This window comes from Azolla caroliniana, unplaced genomic scaffold (assembly GCF_043228905.1).
Source record: "Azolla caroliniana isolate FFs.n. ecotype wild unplaced genomic scaffold, voAzoCaro1.0.p SCAF_11, whole genome shotgun sequence".
Taxonomy (NCBI): Eukaryota; Viridiplantae; Streptophyta; class Polypodiopsida; order Salviniales; family Salviniaceae; genus Azolla; species Azolla caroliniana.
The window spans coordinates 15,653,704-15,674,779 of record NW_028230446.1 but is presented as its reverse complement, the minus strand read 5'-3'; the positions used below and the strand labels follow the sequence as shown (position 1 = coordinate 15,674,779).

Below are 21,076 nucleotides of genomic sequence, written 5' to 3'. Positions count from 1 at the left end.
GTGTGTATTTTGTACTCTTATTTGTATGTGTGTATTTTGTACTCTTATTTGTATGTGTGTATTTTGTACTCTTATTTGTATGTGTGTATTTTGTACTCTTATTTGTATGTGTGTATTTTATACTCTTATTTGTATGTGAATATATGTATGTATCGTGTGTGTGTGTGTGTGTGTGTGTGTGTGTTGTGTATGTATGTATGTATGTATGTATGTATGTATGTATGTATGTATGTATGTACATATAGGAAAGGAAGGGAAGAGTAAAAGAACAATATATGTAATGTGTATAGTCAAGTCAACATATGTATGTGAAGTCCCTTTGGTAGTAGTAGTAGTAATAACCATGCATGGCATATCTCGATATTGCACATACAACCACGTTCTTCGTTGGAATGTAGGCGTAACTCTCTCTTGGGTCTGCTTGACCCAAGTTTGCCTGCAATACCATGATTTCGTGGTTATTTTGTGATTTCTACTCGTGACAGTTTCGTGTTGAGCTTACAAGTCATCCTTTGTGTTGTGTGGATATGATTTCATTGATCGAGTACAAGCATCTCCTATGTGGTCGGGAGGCGTGATCTACACATGTGTGTGTGTGTGTGTGTGTGTGTGTGTGTGTGTTTTCATGGTAGAGCTCATGTTTTTTACATACATTGTGTACCATACTCTTTCTCAAATATACTTTGTGAGTCAGCTCTTGAGTTGCTCCCGGTTGATTATTTGCCTCACTCTCTTGTGGTTTCTTATTTGTTCTTATTAACCACCATACTGATTTGTTGTTGTATTAATTATGTGTTGGGTAATATAATTTGCTTCCATGTAACTTAAAATCCCTTTATTCTCGTATATACTCAAATACATGGATAAGCAACTATTTAGATTCATCATCTCATCACATCGCACTATTATTTTCTCATTGCATCTCATTGTGTCAAATATATGATGATGGCAATATACGAGGTTGTGTTAAGGTTGAGCCTTCCAACACCATCATCAATTGTGGTAATTATCATCTCTTTCTAGTTTTACGTTTTGAACAATGACCAATTATATTTCCATGGTTTCACTATTCCACTCACTGCTTTTCTCACATCATTGGTGTTTAACTATGTCTAGGAAATGAAAGGCGTTTTTTCTTTTCTTTTCCTATAATCTATTATATGCCATCATGTGCACCATCCTTTTTTTGTCATTGAACTTAATAGCATATATTATACACATAACCTTGCATGTTTTTATAGTGTAGCATGACTCTTGAATGTGGTTACCCTCTTACGATAGGAGTCTCATGATTTGGAGGATGATTTTACTTCTTTTTTAGATATATTTGGTCAAAGATATTACATTTAAAGCATTTAGGGGCATCAAATATATGGTTGTTTGTAAGATGTGAGTGAAGGCCATGCCTATATCAAATCTAGGATTTGGACAAAGGTTGTGCATAATCTCAGAGGTTCTTTGGACAACATTAAAGGTAATGCGCAATAGGCAGAGCTACAAAGATTGGAGTTTCATGCCATATGGGGCAAACGAATATTTTATAGATGGATTTCTGATAAGGTGGAGTGGCTCAACTCTACACCGAAGTATTTATTTCAACCAACAATCATAATTTAGGAAGGGGTTCATTACCTAAATGTACATATTTTATGTATTGCATTACGACATCCCTTAATGCTAATATAATATATTTTTTGGACAAAATAAATAAATATTGTTGTTTGTACGTGAGTAGTAAGCAATATATAATGTTGTTTCAACAATGGTCCTACATTGTAATCCTAATAAAAAAAACTTATCAAAATAGTGACATGACATACCACATCTATTTTAGTCTTTCCTCATCAACATAGAGCACTTGAATGATTGACATGGTAATTCTCCATCAAACAAAGAAGGATTGATGATGCACAAGACTTTTAGATTTGTATTTTATCTTTTTATGGCGACGAGTATTAACTTCTTTCTTTTCCACTTTATTGCTTACTAGCAATCCTAGTAGGTGTAAAGTAGGACTTTTAGTTCAACCAATCCTGAGGGACAAATGGGCATCTAGATAGAAACACAACATGTGAAAGCATCAACATTGATTGAATGTTTTAATTTCTTGATTGGATATATCAATATGTGAAACAAATCTGATATTGATGTTGAATTAATTTATATTTTTGCAAATTTATCTTTCATTCACAAAAGAAATTCCATAACACTTCGTAGTATTGGATTGAATGACCTTCCTATCTTCATTTTTTCACATTACTCTTTGATCATTTTCTCAGCCAACATGTTTGTATACCGAGTTTCTTTTGCAATGTTTCACTGCACGAATATTATGGTAGTTCCAACTTGGACTAATTGTAGATGTGTATGGGGTCAATGTATAGCCCCATGTTTTAAAAATATAAATATAATTTGCTTGAGGGGATAAAGACTATAGATGCATGGTTGGGAGATTTACTTTACTATAGAAATATCTAAATATAACATGCTCCAAAATTTTAGAGATGGCAAACTCAACATCATGTAAATATGTAAAAAACTTGAATGTTTTTATTGTGTCTATTTTTTATGCATAGATGTGGATCGTGGTATTCAATGTGTTACATTATTCTTATCTTTTGGAGAACATGCTTGTTTTTATCGCCATCTATCACAAATTGTTGAGATATCAAGCTCACCTATTATGAAGGCACACATTCATTAGGGGCTTGCATGTGGTAAAAGTATGTATGCCTTTGCAATAATAAATGTGTGAGAGAGATATCTTTGTATCAAAAAATAAAGTGGATAACTTCAGATGTCCCACTCACTCTTCCATAACGAGAGATTTGTTGGAACCTGAAATGTGAAGTACACATATAATGGTTTCTATAAACCAAAGCTCATCCCTCCCTTTTTGTACAATGTTGGGCAAATCACATACTGGAAAATTCCCTTCCAACTCCTCGATCTAGTCAATTGATTGGATTTACCATCGGCCATAACATGTTATTGTTCATTCACCTAAAAAATATACGAAGAAAAAACAAAAAAAAACATATTTTTTGTAAAAATTCACTACTGCATGATGCATCAAAACAAGCACAAAACAAAACAAAACAAAATATTTATGGCTCAGTCTCTTGGTAAACGATGACCATAAATCTCTGTGCTGAGAAAGTTTAGCCACAATCACTCCTTTACATCAAGTACATTCGGAGCATAAAATTACTTCTATAAAGTCATTAACATTATCATGAAGAATTCTTGTGAAATAGGATCAAAATACTAACATCAAAGTTATGTTTTTCTAGCCCAAGTCTATTCATACGAATAAGTTCACTTACTTTGTTTATGTTTACCCTATTTCAAAACTTATTATTATGATATTTACATGACAAAAGCTTCTCTCTCTCATATGTTGCATTAAACCAAATTGGGCAATGAAATCAATAGAAGCGCAAGTAGCATCTAAAAACTCTAATCCAAGCCATTTAGCTAGATTGCCTCTCGAAGGCAACATATTCATCGTATAATTTTGTTGTCATCAATAATAGGAGCAAATGCATTGTACTTGATTAACAATCGGCAATGGTTCGGTTCGGTTTGAGAAGGTCCAAACCGAACTGTTTAATTTTTAAAAAACCTGAATCGAACCGCGAAACCGTAAAAACCGTGGTTTCGTGATTCAGTTTCGGTTTTCAACATAGGTCAATTTTTTAATTTTTTAAAATTTATAATATTTCATTATTTAGAATTTTTAGAATTTTTAAGATGTTCCTAAAATGTGAGAATAAGGTGTAAAAATGAAAAGATTGTTTAAAAACAATTTTTAAATTTTTTTAGGATTTTTTAAATTTTTTTAAAAATAAAAAATAAAAAACCGTTAAACTGTTAAAACTACGGTTTTTGATTGTTGAAACCAAACCGAAACCGAACCAAACCGTTAAAAAAAACCTAAGCCTGAACCGAAACGAACCGTTGAAACCGTTAAGCTGTTAAACCGCGGTTTCACGGTCCGGTTTGGTTCAAACCGAACCGTTGCCGATTGTTATACTTGATGGAAATTTTCAACACCATAAAAATGTAAGTTCATTTAATTCATTCGTCCCAAAATCTTATGTGCTTTGATACTTATACATTCCATAGAATATATCAATAGAGTGATAACCTAATTGTGTCAACTAGGTTATTACGGTACTTCTATCCATGATAAGGTTTTCATACGCACCATCGTTTTTTGTACCTCATTCAACCTACAAATCATTCATTTTTCTCCATTGTAATGAGGATTTGTTGGATAATTATTAGTATCCTTTTGAAAACAATCGAGATCAATGAGAACATGATGCAAGAATGTATGATCAAATATGTAACTATAATCATATTGACAAAATTGTTTTGAAATTCCAAACTCAAATTCTTCGTAGCATTTTTTACATAAGTGGATCTATCAAGCATATGATAAATTCTGACTTTCGGGAAGCCTCGCTAAAGTCGACAACAAAACTAACATAAAAAGCGGGTTGTTGGTCATCGTACGTAAGAATGAGGCCTTCCACACCACAATTGTGCTCGACAGTTCTCAACATAAGGTTGAAGATTTGGAGACATCAAATTGGCTAGTACTGCACAAGTATGCGCATACGTAAGTACGACGAGCAACTTTGGGGCTGCCAAACATACGTGCATAGGTTGTGTTGTTTCAAGCAAGCATGTATCATTAACATACAAAATGTAATACATAGGATGTCTGATGTCATTGACATATAGAATGTATTATGTAATACATAGTTTGTCTTGTTGAATCACTTGAAGAAGATATATATATATATGTGTGTGTGTGTGTGTTTATGTATAACAGTATATTAACTGTATATATATATATATATATATATATATATATATATATATATATATGAGAGAAAGAAAGAAACATATATTAACGTCTTTTAAGAGGCCAAAATGGCCTATAAGACCAAATAAGAGATTACATCTTAAGTGTTTATGTATATATATATATTATATATGAGAGAAAGAAAGAAAGAAAAATTAAAGTCTTTTAAGAGGACAAAATGGTCTATAAGACCAAATAAGAGAGAGAGAGAGAGAGAGAGAGAGACTAGATGGATGTAGCTCAGTTGGTAAGGTTGCCCAATGGAAACTAGGTGGTCATGGGTTCAACCCCCTACATTCCACAGTGGCATCTAGTGAATTAAGAGATATATAAGAGGTATATATAATAGAGAGGTGAGGAAGTTGGGTTTCGAACCCACAACGCAAGGCTTGTAGTGTAAACAACTTACCACTAGGGTAAGGTAATTGTGATAAAAAATTTAAAAAAGAGGAAGAGAGAGAGTGAGGGAGGGGTATGGCAAGGAAATAACCAAAAGAGGAGAAAGAGATTTAAGGGGTAGTTCACACCGGAGAGGGAGGGAGGAAGTGGAGAAAGAGATTTAAGGGGCGGTTCACACCGGAGGGGAGGGAGGGAGCGAGCGTCGTGACCATCGATCGCCCTCTCCTTCCCTCTGTTTCCTTCCTCTCTCTCTGCATTTTACCATCAATTCATTCATTCCATCCATGGTTCCCTTCCTCTCTGTTCCCCTTCCCATTTCTACTTCTCTGTCGATTTAATTCCGGGTCTTTTTTACCTTTTTTGTCTGTGCAGGTTTAATTTTGAAGAAGAAACATCAGGTTGGCTCCCCACCGTTTGGGTTCCATCCCCTCATTCGTATTTCGTATCGACCCTTTGAATGTAAGATCGCATGTTGTCCTCCCCCCTTTGTTTCTGTTATAGTTTTGTTTCTGTTATAATGGAAACAAGTTAAAAGAAGAAAGGAGTAGAAAATAAAGAAGAAGAAGAAGAAGAAGAAGAAGAAGAAGAAGAATGCGTGAGGAAGAACAAGAGGAAAGAAGATGATGATCAGCTAAATTCTAACCCCTGATGCCACACACGGGAAGAAGAAGAAGAAAGAAAGATAGAAAAGGAATAACGAAGAAGTAGAAATGGAAAGAATAATAAAAAAATGCCTGAGTGGGCTTCACACATGCAAAAGCTCATCTGAAAACCCTACTTTCACACACACACACACAATGAGGACGAGTAGCAGAAGAAAAATGTTAGCTCCCTGAATCCACAAACTGTAATTTTGTAGCACAGAAGAAAGAAGAATACTATTCGCTAATTCCAAAAAACTCTTCCAAAGTTGATCAATAAAACCTAATTTTACACATCCAGAAAGAAGAAGAAGTTTTGCTATCCTTAAATTATCTGATCTGAAAATCCTAGTTTTACACAGAAAAAAGAACAAGAACAAGGTCTACAAATCCCAATTTAAACCCAAAGAGAGTAAAAGAATATATTGAGAGATATGGCAAAAAAAGCAGTGCTAGTAGGTTGCAACTATCCGGGCACTGAGGCAGAGCTCAGTGGGTGCATTACTGATGTGAAGCGAATCAAACAAAGCCTCATGGATCGGTTTGGGTTCAATGAGACTGACATCTCAATCCTCGTGGACACAGATAGTTCTTCAGGTTTAAAACCAACAGGTTTCAACATCAAACAAGCCCTCCATGACCTTGTCTCAGGTTCAAAAAGTGGTGATGTTCTCTTCTTCCACTATAGTGGCCATGGTGTCCGCTTACCTGTCGAGCCTGGTGACCCTGATACCACTGGTTTTGATGAATGCATCGTTCCATGTGACATGAACCTCATCTCTGGTAAGCCCAATCTTCTTGGTTTCCTGCGCTAACCTTATGATATATATATATATATATATATATATATATATATATGTTTTATGTGCTCAATCCATTCACATCAAGAAGAAATGAAAAGATCGATAGATGGATGGATCAATGAATGACTAGATGGATGGATGGATTTATTGTGTACTGGTTACCTGTGGACTTGTCATAGTAGAGATTAATGGATGGATAGGTTTTATTACATCCATCCAACAAAGACTGACATATAGTAATTTGTTATCCTCGTCGGACGCGATAACATCATATTGGAACAAAGAAAACATTTGTGTGTACTGCGGGAAGTGTTTTGTAATTGAGTTCATATTGTGGTTTGGAAATGTGGGCAAAGAAAGTCCTAATCTTGTCAGACATCTAGGCTCCACCCACCTCACTTCCAAAAGCTCTCAGAGTTGATTGAACTTGAAAGTGTAAGCAGGGTAGCCTCTTTTCTGAAATAAAAGGATATCAAAAACTTCTTATGAGCTAAAAAGAGAGGCTCAAGAGTTCATCATGTTGAATATTGTAATGGTGAAGAGTGGACATTTTCCTACATTGGAAAGTGTCTAAATTTTATTGTGCCCTAGTGAGATCAATCCTCTTACGTCCTATTCGTTTGACCATTGATTGATCCAACATTTGCAGATGATGACTTCAGAGAGGTTGTTGACAAATTGCCCTTGGGTGTTGGCCTCACTATGATCTCAGACTCATGCCATAGCGGAGGTTTAATCGAAAATGAGAAAGAACAGATTGGCGAAAGTTCACTTCCAGAATTAGTGAGTGCTCATACGATAAAGAAACCTGCCAGGAAACATAAGGAAAATGGTGGTGCAAAAAAACCATCTAAAGGTAAGGGAAAGAGAGATCTTGAAATGAGTAATGGTGATGTGGATCGTGATTGTGATAATTCGTCAAGTGACGATGAGTTGACCTTTCACAAGATTCATAACAAAATGCGTGAGAAACTTCAGAAACGTGGTATTCATCTAGACCATCAATACATAGCACATGATGAACATTTCCAGAACATTGCCTACATGGGTAACGAGAAATACAATGTGAAGAGTAGAGCTCTGCCCCTCTCCACATTGATGACCATCTTAAAACAAAAGACAGGGAAGGACATGTATGTACATAACATCCGTGCATCAATAATTGATATACATCCCCAGGATCGAACCTCAGAAGGTAAGATATTTATGAGAGGAGTGTTAGCAAATGAAAAGAACAAGGACAAAAGTAGCAGTCATAGTCATGATCATGTAGTCGGGCCAAAGAAAGCTGTTGCTAATGTAAATCGCAAGAATAATAAAAAAACAATGAAGTATAGGGCAGATATGGGTGTGTTGGTAAGTGGGTGCCAATCACATGAGACTTCAGCTGATGCTTCTGGACAATTAGGGAATGAAGGATATGGAGCCATGAGTAATGCTATTCAAATTGTGCTCTCCCAAAACCATGGTTCTATCACTAACTATGAGCTTGTTAGCAAAATAAGGGAGATCCTCAAAAAGCAAGGATTTACTCAACAACCAGGGCTTTATTGCTCTGATGAGAATGCCAAAGCACCTTTCATTTGTTGACACCGTTATTCACCTTGGCAAAGTCTGCAGCCATCTCATTTCTTTACACAGATATAGCAAGGTTCTAACATTCGTTAGTTTTACTGATTTAACAAGGAGCTAACATCATTATCATTTTCAATGCCACACATAATGAACTATTCAGCCACCATTTCTACTCTTTTATACATTCGAACAAATTTGTACTAAAAAAACCTTTTAATTATATGTACTGTTTTATCATGCCAACGTTATTATAATTCTCAACGTCATCAACACTCAATTTGATGATGAACATATACACAACTATTGTGTTCATATTTAATCTGGAAAATGGTGTCAATTTCAATCCCCATTAAAAACAAAGCAACTCTCTTATGTCAATTTTCTGTCTGTTGCTTGTGGCTTTTTAAGTGCAATTCACTATCTTGGTGAATGTGTTGATAACCATTATGATAACAATCCTTGCATTCACAACAAGAACATATACCTGATTATAGAGTCAATTTTCTGTCTGTTGCTTGTGGCTTTTTAAGTGCAATTCACTATCTTGGTGAATGTGTTGATAACCATTATGATAACAATCCTTGCATTCACAACAAGAACAATCGTAAAACTATCTTATAAAAATAGGATATAACACAAAAATAGAATTACATGTTCATAGAAGACTGGTTATGTAGTTTGGTAACATATGCAACATAATACATGAGGTATAAGCCCCACAATGTAATATGTGCACTCTGCTCATTGGGGAGAAGTTGATTTGATGTATGATCTAATTCGTGTTCTACTTATGGGGCATGCCATGTTGCAATGCACCATTCGCCACATCACTTATATGGGCACATGTTTCCTTTTTTGTCCATTTGAGCATTTTTTTTCTTTATAGGTTCAAGATTTGTTGCCTTGTGTGTGTTTGTAACCCAACAAGTGTACGAGCTTGATATCTCCAACAACCGTGAACAATGAAATCACTTGATTACTTATGTTGTCCACTTTGGCCCCATAAGTGTATGGCTGAGCTTGAAATCTCCAACCACCGTGGACAATAAAATCACTTGATTATTTGTGCTGTCTACTAGAGTATATATACATTATTGGAGAGAGTCAAAATCCGTCATATATGCATTAAGTTAGCTGATTGAATGTGTGTGTAGGAGATCATCTAAAGGTGGAGATAACATGTTCTTGTGTAGGAAAGGTTGCTTGGTATATAACATGGGAAAACAAGAGTTGCAACTTCATGGTGACATGTTGTTAATATTAATTTTGTAATCTTGTAATTACAAAGCAGATCACATTAAGATTTCACATGTGATGCGTTACCCAATGCATAACATGTATAATCAATAGTTTCAAATCAATGTCAAATTACTCACACTTGATCTTCACTTGCAAATGCATGCATTGGTTTGTTTCAACTATAAAATCAATGTTTACTTTGAAAACATAAAACGATCCTCTGTAACATTTCACCACCTCTTTTTAAGTACGGCTTAGTTTGTCCCTTATTACATAATCATTGTTTTCTTTGAAAACATATCGAATAAAATTGAATATTTCACAACCATTATCACCTCACAAAACGTATATAATCTCAAAACATCATTTTTGAGAAAATGCAATCCTTGAAATGCATTTGCAATGCAGACTTAACTTCGTAGGTAAATTAAAGACCAAATCCGTTTAGTGTAGACACTACTTATAAATTAGCGTACGGATTAGGGGAAGGAAAATTATGACCTCTCAAAAAAAGTATCCAACCTCAAAACACCATTTTGAGAAAATGTAATACATGGAGGGGGTGTGTTAGTTCAGGTAGTTCAGATTTAGCTTTGTAGGTGAATGGAAGACCAGAACGGTTTTGTGTAGTCACGGTTTATAAATTAGAGTAAGGACTACTACTCTACGAACACAGATCAACACTTATAAACAATTCAAAACAATTGTTGAAAATCACATGAAAAAACACTCTACAAGAAAGCCATTGATTGGAAGAAAGAAACTTTACAGTCATCATAATGGTACCTGGATAATCAAGTGGAGATATACCTAAAACCTCTCTCCCCCGTAGCTAATATATCTCATAGGATTTCTAAGCAAATGAAGAGGAGGAGGATTCTTTAGCTAATTCTCGCTATCAGAAGGACTGAAGAGGTAAGTTTCTTCAGGATCGCTCTCTGGTTCTCCTTTGTAATCTTTATCATCTGCGTCGAATACACAATCGTCATAATCCGGAGGAAGCTTGGAAGACTCCATTTCCGAAGGAGATGGAGAAGGAGAAGGAGAAGGAGAAGGAGAAGGAGAAGCTTTATAGCTGGAGCTCGATCTCGCTTCAGAGACAGACGAGGAGGGAGCAGTGGAAGCGGAAGACCAGGGACGAACGAGCAAGGAAAGGGAGGAAGAGAAGGAGGGTGGTTTCTGCAGGTATTGAGATGGCGACGAAGGTCGAGAGAGTAGCAACCGATGGGAATGGGGGGAAGTGGTGACGAAGAAGAAGCGACACTTCTGGGAGATATTGCTCGCACTGATCTTCACACGAACCATGTCGTGCGCCTCCTTCTGTGCGTGTGTCTCTTTATCTCTCTTTCTGCTGCTGCTTCTTCCTGACTGTTAGGGTTTCGTGGTCCCTCTTCTTCTTCTTCCTGACTGTTAGGGTTTCGTGGTCCCTCTTCCTCTTCTTCTTCTTCTTCTTCTTCTTCTTTAAGATGGTTTCTGTTTACAGTGGTTTTTAGGGTTTATGGGGAGAGGGTTTTAAGTTTCAAGGAAAGAAAGGCTGTGTTAAATTTATTATTAAAGAAATTTCTAGAAATGCCCCTACAATTCTTTGGTCCATAGGAATCGGCCCCAAAACAAATTTTCTCGAGTGATAGATATCATTACGTCCACTGGACACCGAATATGTCCCCCATGGTGACGCACATGGCAACCATCCGAGCCCATTCCATTCTCGCATATCATTACAAAATGTTGAAAACTTTGAGATGTCAAGTTTCGTGTTGGGGGCGAGATCTGGGTTGTAGTGAACTATGACAGAAAATGTAAGAAGAAGGAAATCAATACAATACTCAAGAGCAACATCTAGGAAGATGGGGTTGAGTTGACATTTGGTTTTATCGGTTTTATTTGTGACTTTCATGTTATTAGTGACGTGGGGTGACATTATTATTGCTGATTCATGAGTTATTGCTTTCATTCTTGGTGTTTATTAGAGATTAGGTACTAAAGTAAGCATAAAATAAGGATATATCAATGATAGATCTAGAAAGAATAGAGAGAAAAGAGAGAAAGAAGGGTGCCGATCCACCCGACCACCCCCGAGCGAAGGGATCGAGACGGACTCGAGCCTCGATCGGCGTCCCATACCACCGCCTTGGCGTCGAGTCGTACCTGGACGATAGCGCGCTTGCTACAAGAGTCGTTCCACTCACGGACAGAGTCTCGACGTAGTCAATGCATGCCCCAATGAGGGTAGCTAGGCCTCTTATTTATAGTAATTCTCAAGGCCCCCAGCCATGTTCACACTTGGCCTCATGGGTTGTCTCAATCCCGAGGATTAAAAGTAATCCTCCCCTTCTTTAGACTCTTTGTTTAACCCTCACACTTATCCACGTGTATAGAATACTACGACAATTCTCACCACGGGATATTATATGGTCATGCCCGTAACATACTCCCCCTCTTTAAAACATTGCACTCTTGCAATGGAAAGTTAGGGAAGTTAGTTCTTAGAGTCGTTTCGCGTTCCCATGTGGCATCTTTGATTGATTTATCCATCCATTTTATTTTAAATTCTCGGATTTCCTTAGCACGTAATTTTTTTGTTTTAACATCGAGAATTCTTTCTGGTACGTGTGGTTTAGAAGATAAATCTTCAGAAGTAACCAGAGTTTCAGTTGTAACTGTATTGTCGCCAGAACCTAGAAGTTCTTTTAGACGACTTACATGAAAGACTGGATGGATTCCAACACCATCGGGAAGAGCGAGACGATAGGCTGATGATCCAATGCGTTTGAGGACTGTAAAAGGTCCACAAAACCGTGGGGCTAACTTAGCGCACTTACCCGTAGACAATGTCTTAGAATTGTGAGGTACACGTAAAAATACCTTCTGTCCAGGGCTGAATACACGAGGTTGCCTGTGATGATCGGCATAAAAACGCGCTCTATCTTGAGCTGTTTTTATATTATCCCGTGCAATATGCAACATATCTTGCATATCCCGAAGAAAGTTTTGCGTACTTCGCAACTCATCATGATGTATATTAACATCAATCGGGGCTCGTGGCTGAAATCCATACATCAACATAAAAGGACTATATCCCGTCGACGTATACTTGGAGCTGTTATAAGCAAACTCCAAAATTGGGAGGTAACGTTCCCATTTTGTTGGTTTTGCACCAACGTATGCTCGAAGCATGTCCTCAATAATTTGATTTACTCGTTCTGTCTGTCCATCGGATTGAGGATGATCCGTGGAGCTCATGCTCAACGTAGTTTCTAACTTCTTAAAGACTTGCGTCCAGAAGTCACTAGTAAACTTCGGATCTCGGTCACTCACGATATCCATCGGTAACCCGTAAAAACGAAATAACTCATCAACGAATTGGTAAGCCAATTCAGGAGCTGTTACCGTGGTTTTAGTAGCAATAAATCTGGCCATTTTAGTTAGTCTGGCAACCACAACCCATATGGCATCATGACCTTTTTGGGTGCGAGGAAGGCTAACAATAAAATCCATGGATATACTTTCCCACTTATTATTGGGAATGTCTAAGGGATGTAAAAGTCCTGCGGCTTTAAGTCGCTCGGCTTTGTTAACCTGACATTGGTGACATTTAGTCACATAGCTATGTATGTCAGGACGCATCTTAGGCCAATAAAATTGAGTGGAGATGAGAACGAGTGTACGATGTATTCCAGGGTGCCCTGCTGAGGGTGCATCATGGCATTCAAAAAGAATTCTCTTTTTGACCTCAGGTAAATCTGGAACACAAACCTTCCCATTACGGTAGAGCAGACCGTTAGCAATGTGGAAGTATTCCTTCGAGGGTGTGGTGGTGTCTGTTCCAGACTCGACTCTTGCCCAGTATTTTGCAAAATAATTGTCATCAGGATACTTTCCTCGAAGGTGATCATAAAGATCTGATGTTATTTCAGTGAAGCTAAGCATGTTAACTTCACGGATGCGACTTAGTGCATCAGCGACAGTATTCATGGAACCTTTACGATATCGTATGGAAAAATCAAAGTCCTGGATGAGATCAGCCCATCGTGCCTTACGACCTTTCAGGTCTTGTTGGTCACAAAAATATTTCAAGGACTCGTGGTCCGTAGTTACCACAAAGCGATTTCCATAAAGATAATGGCGCCATGTTTTGAGCGCATGTATAACCGCAAATAATTCCTTTTCTTGAACGGTATACCGACATTGAGCAGAATCAAGTTTCTTACTCTCGAATGCTATTGGTTTACCATCTTGATACAAGACAGCACCTATAGCATAATCGCTTGCGTCGGTTTCAACCTCAAAAGGTTTTGAAGGATCGGGTAAAAGAAGTGAAGGAGCCTTGCATACCAAGTCCTTGAGTTCCTTAAAGGCGAGGTCTAGTGTAGCATTCCACACAATAGGTTTTGTAGACTTACGCGTTTGACCTTTTAGAAGATCAGTAAACGGCGTCGTCAATTGTGAGTAATTACGAAGAGATTTTCGCAAAAATCCGACAAAACCAAGGAATGAGCGAACTTCTCGAATATTCCGAAGAGTGGGCCAAAGCTTGATTTTCTCGATGCGAGAAGGATCAATTTCAACTCCTCGTTCGGTTATGAGATGTCCAAGATAAGTAATTGATTTCTTGAAGAACTCACATTTTGAGATCTTCGCGTAAAATTGTTTGTCACGCAATATTTGTAAAACAAAGCGGACATGTCTAGCATGTTCTTGTAATGTACGGCTATAAACTAAAATATCATCTAAGAAGATAACGACAAATTTTCCAAGTTGTTCTCGGAAAATGTCATTCATTTCTTGTTGAAATGTAGCCGGAGCATTGGTCAAACCAAAAGGCATAACCAAAAACTCATAATGGCCGTAGCGCGTACGAAATGCTGTTTTAGGAACATCGTCCTCACTTATTCGTATTTGATGGTAGCCAGTACGGAGATCAAGTTTCGTAAAATACCGAGCTCCCTGGAGACGGTCAATTAGATCGTCAGCCCGGGGCAATGGGTACGAATTCTTGATCGTCACTTTATTCAAGCGTCGGTAATTAATACACATACGCCATGTGCCCTCTTTCTTTTTAACCAAGAGAACTGGTGCACCCCATGGAGATTTACTATAACGTATATAACCCATTCGTAAATAGTCCTTAAGTTGCTTAGCTACCTCATCCTCTTCAGATCGACTTAGGCGATACGGAGGTATACTAATGGGTGCAATGCCAGGTACAATATCTATACGATGGTCTATATTACGTTTAGGAGGTAAACCATCGGGTAGTTCACTCGGAAAAACATCACGAAAATCGTTTACGATTTCATCAAGTTGTTTTTGTTCAAAATATGTTAATTGACCCGAGACATTATCGATATTGTAAACGTGAATGTCCGGATCAAGTACACAATAAAATAACGTAGAACAAGACAACTCGGATATTGATGGACACGAGGAAACAATCGAGAGGGATTGTTTTGTTACACATTGAATAAAATGCGTACAATCGTTGAGTACAAAAGAAATGGAATGGCGAACCCAATCAATAAATAAAGAAGAGCTTTTATTATAAAACCAGGGATAACCCAGTATTACATCGGTGGTACTAAGATTCATTACATGGAAGTCTACTTCCTCTATATAGGTATCAATAGAAATTCCTAAAGAATGAATCGCCCCGTTGATGTGTTGTACTCTTCCATCAGCCAAGTGCACCGTGTAGGTGTGATCACTTACGGTGGGTTGGATTCCCCATATCTGTACCAAACGATCATTCACAAAATTGTGTGAGCTTCCCGAATCAAATAAAAATTGTACGGGAGATCCATTGATATACCCGTTTGCACGTAGTAAATCATTGGGACCCAATACATAATGAGGGAAAGAACATTGACAATTACTCAAATGATGTGTATAGACCTGAAGGACATTAGGAATCTGACCTTTATGGTCTGTAGCTTTAGGTTTGGCGTCGTGCTCTTTTCGTTGGAGCTTACGACATTGCTCTTTTGTATGACCCTTCTTTTTGCAGAATACGCAAAAAGGATGTTGTCGCTTATAATCGCGATCCATGAATTCGTTGGGTGTCTTGCGTTTCCCAACGAATTGTGACTGCTTAGTCTCGGGCGCTTCGTTGGGTTTGTTATGGTCCTTCTTCGAAGTGCGTTGATAGCGAAGAACTATCTCAACGGCCTCTTCGAAGGATTTTGGATCCTTATCGTGCACTATCCAGTGATAGTCCGAATTGGGGATGCCATTGACAAAACAAGCTATTAACCAATTGTCCCCTTCTAGACCCGATTTTTGGATTTGGGTTCTAGCATGGTGGACATAATCTTCTAGCGAGGAAAACTTCCTGCTAGAGAGGTTCATTAAAGCTTGTGCTGCCTCGGTTCGAGAGGGAGGTTGTAGAAATTGACCCTTGAAAACTGTGACAAAGTCTGTCCAGGTCTCGGGCAATCTCCCCAAAGTTCGGAGCCCACGCCACCAAGCGGCGGCCTTACCCCCTAGTTCTCGGCCAACATATGCAATCTTCGTACTATCTGGCGTGGGATAGAGCTCAAAATGAGACTCCCATCGGCCCAGCCACGTGCAGATTGCTTCTTCGGTTCTTTCCTTTTTATCTCCCGTAAATGGCTTTACGACAAATGATGGTTCACCCTGACGCTCATCAGGTCTATTAATCTCATTTTGGAGACTAATGACTCGTGCCTCGAGAGCACTTTGAGATTGCCGAAATTCGGTCAACTGCTGCGCGGTTGAACTAAGGAAATGTTGTACTTGTAAAATATACGCCTCAATGGACATTGTCCCAGGAGGATTTCCTTGAGGTCTTTCCGCTTGAGCGGAGGGCATCGGGTCGTTATTCTGAGCCATTGAATGATTATTTCTGGCAAAGAAATAAGATAAGGTCAGACAAATAGTCATAACATCTTGTTGTGGTGTAAACATATCATGGGCAAACATTAATCGATATCATGATCTCACGTCAATACCCCTCTAGACGTATGAGATGAGGTTCAAGATCAGGTTACTATGGTAACACAGAGGTGTTTTAAAAACCATGGGGGTGACAAATGAATGCCTTTCCCTGATCTCTATATCGATTTTTTTCATGGCGGCTCCCCGAGGCTCAACCATGTATGTTCGCGTCATGAATAGTTTATACACGAAAAAAATGTTAACAATAACTATGTTTCTGTGCCCACATATGTGGTTTCGGCTCTTTAAGTCCTATTACGAGGACCCCGAGGTGCACTTAGACCTTAAGTCTAAACATGTGTTATAGTCATATGTATCAAGGATGTTGTATGGTCTTGGTCATATTTGAACTCGAGACCTCGAGAACAAATACATTAAACACTTGAGCCAACCAAGTAAGTTGCTCTTCTCGAATGCTTAATGTTTGATGCGTATAAGAGATATGCGAGGCAATTGATCATATATGTTTTTTTAAAAGAACATATATGACGGGCATGACCATATAATATCCCGTAACAGTGTTGTCAAATTTTATAGGGCCAATCTTTAAAAACTTCGCATGCGAACACTAAAACTAGGTAGAGTTTTTTGTTATGAAATCAATTATGGGCAATGTGGCTATTAGAATGAAGGGAATTTTCATAAAACATGGATGTTGACATTGATGAGGTTATGAGAAAAGGAGTCGATGATTGAGGTCTACGTTATGGTGAGGTAAGTAGAGTATAATATAAATGCTAATTGCAAGTTCTTTCAAATCAAGTGTGTGTAAAGCAATGGAATTTTGCTCACATCTCAAAGTTCTTTTAGAAGCCTTTAAACAAGTTGATGTTTCTAATTGACAATGGTCGACATATTCAATTGGTGCGTTAGATCCTTCAATGAAGTAAGAATGAGCTATAGGTGTTAAGGAAGCCAATTTTTTATCTCCTCGAGCAAAATACACCAATTGCATCACATAACAGGAGAACATAGATTCTTCATGGAATTGGGTTCATCTAGATTATTTTTATCATATAAAACTCTACAAGAACCTATGATGGACGCATGCACATGAAAGTTTTGCACTAATTGTATTTTTTCCCTTTTGCTTTTTGATTGACAAATGATTGTAATGGAGTAGCATAAGCTAACGTGGTTTTCCACCAACCGGCCAACTTTATTGCAATTACCATTCATCTATACATACATTCCTCTCTATGTGCCGTGGGAAAAGTTACCATGGTGAAGCTATAAAATTTAGCGGCAGTTTGTTAGTATGCATGGTAGTCAAACTAATTACGAAGTGTTTTTGAAATGTATACAATTGTTTAATCTGTGATTTAAATAGTTTCTTTCATTTACATATTAGTTGATTTTTTCATAGAAGTAATATGGTGAGGTCAAGGACCCATCTACTCATTGGCCTTGAACTAAGCATGCGTGATAATGTTCACGAGATTCATAGTTTATGAATTATACTTTCTTTAGGTGAGGATGAAATTTTCTAGAAATTGCAATGAAATTTATTAGGATTTTTCTGTTTATATTTAAGGTTATCCATAAGCTAACAAAACGGAAGCTCTATCATAGTATATTTGCTCACAACTCTTCGTGAGTGGAGGAAAGAGGTCAAGCGACTTGCCTCCTAGGTTTATGAGCATGCCTTTTTAGGCGCTATTGTTTCAATCTTCGCCTGTGGAAAGAGAAATTATAACATCATTACTAAAGAAAAGAATGAGTTAATTATAAATGATATTATGGTTGAACTATTTATTGTGAACCTAACTAAAAAATTAGACCCTTATGTGTATATGAACAAAATGATGACATATCAACTAATATGTCCAAGAAGGCTTTAAAATCATTTATTTTTTAAGGTAGATGGTATGGCACTAGTGCTATATTCATTTTGAAATGCACGTGACTTTCTGTTTATTTCACTAAATCTCTAGAGTTTTAGTTATCTCTCCATATACCCTTAGTTAACCTCGAAAGGGAGAAACACGAAGACGAATTGACCATATAATTGCACGAGAGGGGGATGAACCAAGGGTATTTGGGGAAACAACAAATAGTTTGGGGCATTTGGGGAGATAAACAAAACATTTGGGGGTATCTCAAAGTTTTCCCCTGTAATGTATAGACACAACCCAAATTTTGGGATCATTCATTGCCCAGAAACCAAATTCACGACCTATATTTATACTTTTGAATTTTAGAGTTCCATTCAAGCAATATAAACTAAATTATAGGTAAACCGTAGTAATATATGGGATGTGTGAAGTTTGCTTTTACTATGTGCGATGGCAATGCTTTCAATATGTGTTTTAACACGTGTGACGTCTTGTTGCATATGTTAAAAGCTACAATCAATTGACATGTTAAGCTGATTAAGTGATAGTTTTATCGAATATATCAATAATGTAAAACCGAGCATACATTTTGTTTTAATATGTAGTTATGACCTTTGATCTATTACACATGATAATATATCGTTATCATTAATGCCTTAAAAACTTCATGAAATTTGAATGTAAACAATGAGGCCTTGCATCGACTCGTGATTTCCAAGTCATAATATTGCGAGAATGTATCACTCAATTATTGAAATAATAGAGGAAGGCAGAAGGTTTTAAGTTCTCTTTCCATTTGTAGGTTCTTCCATCATTATCTCCTCTGTAACCGTTGCCGTGAAATCTAGCATGGAAAAAATTAATTATTGAAAACATCGTCAAAGACAAATTAGATGTGTGTGCATGCATATGTTGTGCAACATGAAAACCTCAACAAAGATATACATCATAAATAGGATGTATGTAGAACATGTACGCAGAGACAAAAAAAACATAGATTCTTGTATAGCCAAGGAACTTGCATGGGTGTACAAAACATAATGTTTGCCCCTTCGTCCTTGCATGTATAAACACAAGTACACACACACACACATGGTATGTTTAATGTGGCGAGCTATGCTTATTTATTCGCATAAGAGATTATATGTTTATTACATACATAGCCCTAATGTTGTATTAGTTGAATTGTCGACACGAATGTCACAACTTTACACATTTGTAATAATAACTTATTGCTTGTTCTATATAAATCTATATCAATATATGCATGCTTTTATGATATGGTACACCAATATATGTCTATTTATTTGCATCATTCTTGAAATGTTTGAATATTTCGTTCACATGCAATTGGCTAAATAAGTCTTGAAAGCTTATGTGAATTGCTTCTACAATCTTTTTGTCACCGTCTTCCAAAAATTCCTAGATTATGAATTAAAAGTTGTTAGGGTACAAATACAAATTGAAGTTATTGGATTGTTTTGGTGAGATAAAAGTTGATTGAATTGTAACCCGTGTGTCATAAACATGAAAAAGATATTGTGTGCATTCATGTTTTGTAGAGAGGGAGTAGGGATAGGGGGGAACCTTCTATCATGCTTGGAATGTTGTCTTCGAATCCACATGCTTGGTATTGTAATGCATGGATCATTGCCTACTCCGTTTCATTTTCATGCATAGTAAACATAGTATTAATGTTGAATTATGTCAAGTATCAATAACAACATGATGATTGTTCATACCTGTTTTTCTATGTATGGGGTCTCAACAAATATCAATTTGCGATATTCCGCTGTAATTTGGAATGAGAAAAGAATGAACTTCATTAAATTCATCATAGATCTAACTTGTAGATTGACAAACAACAATTTGACCTCATTGATTTCATAGACACATTTAATCCACAATGAAAACATTATTTACATGCGACATTAGAACAAACGGGGGTTAACCTAATTGAAGCAAAATCATGATCAACTTATCTAGTGAGATTTTAAATACTCGATGTATAACTTCAATTTGAAAACATTTATGAGAATATCACAATAAATGGTGGGCTTTATTTGAAGAAGAGACAATAAATTTCTTCATGTAAGACCAACATTTGTTTCTACAAGAAGAAGGAAGGATTTATGGAACTTAAAAAAGGTACGTACATATAAGTTTAGATATATTGACTTGGGCTTCCTCAACTTTATCGTTGATTTTGGATTTGAGCTCCGGGAGTCGAGGCGGTAAAGTTTCTGCGACTTCTCGCTTAAGGTCTAGAAACTCAGATGTTATTGACGTCTCGACAAGATTGATAGCGAGCGCTTGCCATTTCTCCCTCTCCTCAAGTTTACCTAGTTCTATCCAAGGGGTGGCAAAGCTAGGAATCCCTGATTTGCCACCATGCATAGTTGTGGTGGTGGTAGTGGTACTACTTGAGCCAATGTTAGGTCCAGAGCTAGCCATTCTTTGGAGGATAGGTTCAACAATTGATGTTCCTAAAGATTTATTGCAATTCAATTGCTAAGGTTGAGTGATGTGCAAACAGTATATGCTAAATGAGTTTCTTTTCATTTACTCTACCACAACGGAAAATAATAACAATTTAATTTGATTCTCTTATATCATGTAGTTAGAATTTGGTGGTTTTTAATTGGTTTACTAAAGGGGGTGTTTCTTCTTCCTTACATGATACATCCCACTTCACACAAGACTCCATCAATATTCTACTCTTCTCAAGGTTTTTTACACTTTGTTGGCATCGGG

At 37.1% G+C, this 21,076-nt stretch overlaps 3 protein-coding genes across 4 annotated transcripts; 1 reads left to right on the top strand and 2 right to left on the bottom strand.

The window, feature by feature from the left end:
• The first annotated feature begins 5,705 nt into the window (after positions 1–5,705).
• Positions 5,706–8,613, top strand: LOC147857989 (metacaspase-6-like). The gene is made up of 3 exons (XM_087327617.1): positions 5,706–5,734; positions 6,218–6,699; positions 7,369–8,613. Exons 2-3 carry the CDS (start codon positions 6,351–6,353, stop codon positions 8,307–8,309), a joined length of 1,290 nt encoding a protein of 429 aa, XP_087183743.1. The 5' UTR covers positions 5,706–5,734; positions 6,218–6,350; the 3' UTR covers positions 8,310–8,613.
• Positions 8,614–10,265: 1,652 nt separating this feature from the next.
• LOC147857988 (uncharacterized) lies at positions 10,266–11,011 on the bottom strand. The gene is made up of 2 exons (XM_087327363.1): positions 10,932–11,011; positions 10,266–10,889 (listed from the first exon to the last, which is right to left on the bottom strand). The coding sequence occupies exon 2, from the start codon at positions 10,836–10,838 to the stop codon at positions 10,419–10,421; it is 420 nt and encodes a 139-aa protein (XP_087183489.1). The 5' UTR covers positions 10,839–10,889; positions 10,932–11,011; the 3' UTR covers positions 10,266–10,418.
• A 7,839-nt stretch (positions 11,012–18,850) lies between these two features.
• Positions 18,851–20,886, bottom strand: LOC147857987 (uncharacterized). Of its 2 annotated transcripts, XM_087326665.1 has the most exons (4): positions 20,479–20,882; positions 20,065–20,114; positions 19,910–19,976; positions 18,851–19,166 (listed from the first exon to the last, which is right to left on the bottom strand). In XM_087326665.1, the coding sequence occupies exons 1-4, from the start codon at positions 20,774–20,776 to the stop codon at positions 19,102–19,104; spliced, it is 480 nt and encodes a 159-aa protein (XP_087182791.1). In that variant the 5' UTR covers positions 20,777–20,882; the 3' UTR covers positions 18,851–19,101. The 2 variants fall into 2 exon arrangements, with proteins under 2 accessions (XP_087182791.1, XP_087182792.1); XM_087326666.1 differs by lacking the exon at positions 19,910–19,976 and having other exon boundaries at positions 20,479–20,886.
• Between the last annotated feature and the right edge of the window lie 190 nt (positions 20,887–21,076).